The 5388-nt window shown below is 42.7% G+C and overlaps 1 protein-coding gene across 3 annotated transcripts in view; it reads right to left on the reverse strand.

The window, feature by feature from the left end:
* Positions 1–5388, reverse strand: part of DOCK9 (dedicator of cytokinesis 9) — a 195795-nt gene that overhangs the window by 13892 nt on the left and 176515 nt on the right. For 2 of the 3 annotated variants that reach the window (XM_011933819.1, XM_011933817.1), the window contains 5 exons: positions 4694–4816; positions 3872–3985; positions 3657–3662; positions 3169–3204; positions 2180–2326 (listed from right to left, as the gene is read on the reverse strand). In XM_011933819.1, the coding sequence (XP_011789209.1) occupies positions 2180–2326; positions 3169–3204; positions 3657–3662; positions 3872–3985; positions 4694–4816 (426 nt within the window). The remainder of the gene's footprint in view (positions 1–2179; positions 2327–3168; positions 3205–3656; positions 3663–3871; positions 3986–4693; positions 4817–5388) is intronic. The other variant, XM_011933818.1, reaches the window with a different exon arrangement.

Genomic DNA, 5388 nt, shown 5'->3' on the forward strand with positions numbered 1-5388 from the left:
GTTTCGCTTTCTGGGCTGGACATGTGTATCAGGACAGGAAGGGAGGACTGGTGCTTGGTGGAGGAGATGATCCAGTTAACTCAGCTGCTGCCTCATATTTAAAGGGGAAGGAGAATGACTGAGAACTTGGAGAAAAGGCTGTCACGTTAAAGCAACCACTTGATCCAGACAAAGGTTTCGGTTTCAGAGAAAGAGGCAAATTAGACCAGAGTAATTTGGTCTATGAAGCAAGGGGGTCATAATAAGGTTGAGTCAGGGTTTCTGGTAAAAAAGGACCCATATGTGTTCATCCTTTTTCCTTTGTGCAACTCTTTAAAATGACAGTTAGGAATTAACCTGCATGGATCCAGGGATGGGGACAGAAGACAGCAGCGGAGGAGACACGTTAATGAATTTTTGGAGGACAGGCACATTGAGACGTTCTACCCAACTCAGCAAAGCAGAGAAACCTAATCCACGTTCCAATGAGGTGGGTAACAGAAGTGAGTCAGTGCAGCCCCCAGAAGCCAGCGGAGGCTTACCCTTGAAGCAATTCGAGAGACTGAGTGAGATGGAGGGCACAAAATGGGGAAAGTGGCCCGAAGTCTCCATCTGGAGTCGGGAATTCCAGGTTCCCTTCCCTCGCTCCACCGCACAAGAGAGCAGAGGTCGTTCTCTGAAAAAACTGGTCTGGACAAACACTGAGTGGGTCCACTAGGCTCAGTGCAAGGTAGGCAAGGTACTGAGTGGGCAAGGGCGGGTACTTCTGCATCTGGAATCCAGCAGTCCGATGTGTACTCCTCCCCTGGCGGTCCCCTCCCCAGATCCCTACCCAGCTGGGCAGGAGAACTGAGCATTCTTCTCGGGAGAAAATGATGGGTCCCAAAGAAACAGATTCCAGTACTGAGGACTCCAAAAGAGGGCTCAGGAGAGAAGTAAGACAGGAGGTCGGTAGGACTGGTTTTGCAAGGTACAGGTCACAAAGACCCCACTGATACAATGAGCCAAAGACGCCGGCCAAAACCCATCCAAATCAAGATGGCAATGAAAGCGACCTCTGGTTGTCCTCACTGCTCATTATACACTAATTATAATGCATTACCATACTACAAGACACTCCCACCAGCGCCATGATAGTTTACAAACACCGAGCCAACACCTGGAAGTTACTCTATATGCTCTGAAAGGGGGAGAACCCTCAGTTCTAGGAATTCCCTGCCTCTTTCCTAGAAAACTCATGAATAATCCACCCCATGTTTAGCATCTAATCAAGAAATAATCATAAGTTTACTCAGTCAAGCAGCCCATGCCACTGCTCTGCCTGTGGAGTAGTCATTCTTTCAGTCCTTTACTTTCTTAATAAACTTGCTTTTACTCTACTCTGTTAGCTTGCTCTTGAATTCCTTCTGTGCAAAGCCAAGAACCCACAGGGCCTTCCAGGCTGAACCCCAATTTTGGGGTTCACCCTGTAACTAAAGGAACTAAGGACCTCTCTAAAATGGTGTCTTTAGGAAGAGGCAGGGCTCATCACCGGTGACAGCGGAGGAGGAGGTGCATTTCTAACACAAAGAACGGCGTCACTATCTTTGCCTGAGTTTCAGGAAGCAGAGGGAGACCCGACCTCCTGGAGATGTCCTGAGGAGGGTGGAACACACAAAGGTACAGGACAAAGGTGCAGGTTCCAAAAGGGTCTTCGTGAGAACAGAATGCCAGAGGACAGCCTCTCTAAGCAGAAAGTGATTGCTGTTCCCACAGTCATGCTGCTGGTGAGTTCATTTCCTTGGCCTGTCCATGTATCCATTTGCCCATCCACCTATCTGTTCACCTGTTCTTACATCCAGCCATCAGTGACAGACTGGCAAGTCATGTGCTATGTGCAGGGAGAGATGCAGTGAGTAACAGAGCCGTGGCCCTCAGTCTGTCAGAGTTTCTAAATAGCTGGACTAAAAATGGCATATCCCATCAGATGTTAATTATTTTGTAAAATTAGATGTTTTAAAAATTAGGTGATAAAGATTTTTTAATGTCAAGCATGTAATGGAAAGCACTAAAGGTATTAGGAAGAAAATACACCTGCAACTCACAGCCAATCATCCTTAATATTTTTCTTGAGTTTTTTTCTATATACATTTAAATATATATAATATGTAATCAATCGCAGCATTACACTGCTATGAAACTTATCCAAACATGGTCGTACCTTGCCAGAATCCTGTATCATTTTGACATTTTCAGAACCAAATTTATCCGAGTACAGTTTAAGGAGTCTCTGAGAAATTTCCGACAGCGGTGTGAGTTTGGGTTCCTTGTAAATGTACTCCTTTCCATCTTCATCTTCAAAGAATCCCTGTGACATAAAGCACAATTAGAGCTATCCCTGCATGGAAGCCCAAGGTTTACCACCCAGGAAGGGTTCTTTTGTTACAAGAGGGAAAAAAAGGAATGAGTCTAAAGATCCTACTTAAACGGGTTTTCTGAATGAGAAAGGAAATGGTAATAACATGAAGTCTAGGTGCAAAGATAAAGGAAAAACACAAAGTTGCAAACTTACTCAAGAACGCAGTCATTAAGTGTTGAGTGAAATGAGAGATTTTGGATACAAGACTGTGCTGTCCCAGGGAAGTCTAATGGGAGTCAAGCCTGTTTCACTTTCCCAAGAAGTAGAACTCGCTAGAAAATGATGAGCAGCCCGCGACAGGCAGGCTCGGAAGTGAACATGCCTCCCTTCTCCTGACGGCTCCCATGCACACAGGATTTTATGGCATGAGCTGAAGCGTTTCGGGGTCTGGAGTAGGTTTAGTAAAAGTTATGTAAAGCTTGTATAAATTGTATTTTGCTTTACCGATGAGAAAAAAATATTAAAGACCTGTAGCTCAATATCAGAAAATATTTTCATCTCACCAGTCATCATCTGTTTTAGCACCAATCATGTTTGACTACAAGGCTTAGAATTGCATGGGAAGTGAAAAAGGTTGAAAATTAAAAAGTCCAACTGGGGTTAATGTTTAAAAGAAAATTTTTAAAAATTTCTCATCTAAATTAAGAGAGAGAAAATGGTGCACAAAACAGTAAAAAAAAAAAAAAAAAAATGCAGGCTAACATGAAACAAAAAACATCCACATCAAACTAGGAGTTTAGATGCAGTAATTTCACTATATTACTTGCTTTTTAGGCATTTACTGTAATTACCTCCACATCTGTTTCACTGTCTGTAAACTGGTATTGCTATAAAGTTATAAAAGACAATAACAGAATAAATTGAAGGTTATATAATGCTCATAAAAAACCACACGCCCTAAATACATGTATTATAATTTATACCATTTAATAATGTTAGAGACTTGAAGGTTAAGATTTAAGTTAAATTTAGATAAATCCTTTTCTATAGGGTTTCTGAAATACTGTAATTGTAAATCTACTTGTGGAGATATGATATTACAAAAGATAAAGATGCACAGGCACAAAGGACACCAGAACGTCTTAATTTTGGTTTAAAACATGCAATATAGATATATAAGAAAACAGGTGATTTATTTCTGTAAATGGAATAAAATGTTAATGTTTTTGGAGTTTGTAATGACTAGACAGATATACATACAGACTTGAAAAGGAAACTTGCAAACCACACTGAAGTACCAAAGATGTTGCTAAGAATGTCTTATGGAGGAAGAACTTACCGCTGCCTTAAGAAAGTAATAAAGAAAAGACAGGAAGAAAGAAAAAAAGCAGAAAGTTTACTACTGAGGAAGATAAGAATCATACTAAATATGACAAATTCATCAAATTAGCATTTGCAGAAAACAGAATTTATAAGATATAACTTTATTATAGGTTTTTTTGTTTTTTTTTTCTTAAAGGACTTAGGACACTGCAGAACAGACAGGAGGCTCACCTGCCCGAAGAAGGCTACCCGGAAATAGGTCCCCAGCAGCCTGCGGCCTGAGTGCATGACCTCAGTCACTTTGCTGTAGGCCCGGTGCAGCGTGTCATACAGATGGGCCAGCCTCTGGAAAGCAGAACAAAGCCCATTTCTTCCCATGTGCAAACAGGAGAATCGATTTTAAAATAACAAATGTGATAATGGAGGTGAAAGTCCTTGAACTTGAATAAAAATACACTCACGCACATTCTGGCTGCGCTGCTTGTAGTGATCATTAATGAATGGTAACGCTTCCTACCCAAAGGCCAGCCCACACGTGAGGACCCATCACATTTCCACATTATAGTAAGCAAACCCTGTTTTCAAGTTAAGGTGCGATGTCAGAGATGGTTCCCCAACGTGATTCTTGGCCTTTGCTTTTCCTGCTCCATTTGATATGCCTAGAGAAACTGGATGACTTCCCAAGCCGAGGATGGGCGGAAGGGACACCATTTTTCCACGCAGGTGGAGTAAGGAAGAATTCTGAGAAAGGGGACACCTGGTGATCACAAAACTCTGTTCATGGCAGCCTTTCAAAAGTGGAGTGCCAGGTGGTTACCCTGTACTTTGAGATGTAGGGGTCTCCACAGAGGTGGGGCCCAGGTCTGGGTGATACCTGATGACTATCTGGAGATGATGACTGGCCACCACCTTCAGCGTAATGTGGAGGGTCAGAGACTCCCCTGCTGATCACTGGCCCGTGACCTGCTTCCTCTCTTGCATATGCGCAGGTCTGGGTATATGTCACAGCGTCATGCTCTCAAATAGGAAAAAAACAAAAAGGCACTCCCATACCTCAAAATCCCTCCGCTTCTCATAAATGGGGATGATGAGTTTGTAGATGTCGGCGATGAGCTCATAGCGCTCGGCTTTCCAGAGTCCATCTGCGCACTGCTCAAGGAGCTCCATCAGCACGTCCTGATCAAAGAGAAGGGCCAGCAGCCAGAGAAGAGCATTACCGGGAATGCGATATGGCACCCCTTGCAGAATGCTAAATGCTAAGACTGCGAGGAGGAACTTTTCACAACAGACATGTGTCAACACTCACTTCCACACTTACAACATTCTTTTTTAGGGAGCCATTTTTTCATCACTGCAGTTTTTTTTAGGGAGGCATTTTTTCATCACCACAGTTTTTTTTAGGGAGGCATTTTTTCAGTCATGGTCACAAGCAAAAACGAAAAAGGATCACCCTGCACAACTGCATAATACATGGAAAAACTGACACTGATACCATCACAGGGGCTCTCAATTTTTGTTCCTAGTCATCTTAATAAATGCCATCTAGCAATTTTTCTTTTCTGAGGAACAATGACAATGCTAAGACATGGAGCGTTACTAAGCATGACTTTAACACAAGTTAGAGTGATTTAGTGATGGAGTGTGGTGGGCACCGTGCCTGCTTCACCTTGGAAATTTCTACCAATTGAAGTTTGGGTAGTTACTCTGCTTCCACTAAAGCACTTGAACTTTGGAGGAAGTTAACACTA

This window comes from Colobus angolensis, unplaced genomic scaffold (genome assembly GCF_000951035.1).
Source record: "Colobus angolensis palliatus isolate OR3802 unplaced genomic scaffold, Cang.pa_1.0 Scaffold13, whole genome shotgun sequence".
In the NCBI taxonomy this organism is placed as follows: Eukaryota; Metazoa; Chordata; class Mammalia; order Primates; family Cercopithecidae; genus Colobus; species Colobus angolensis.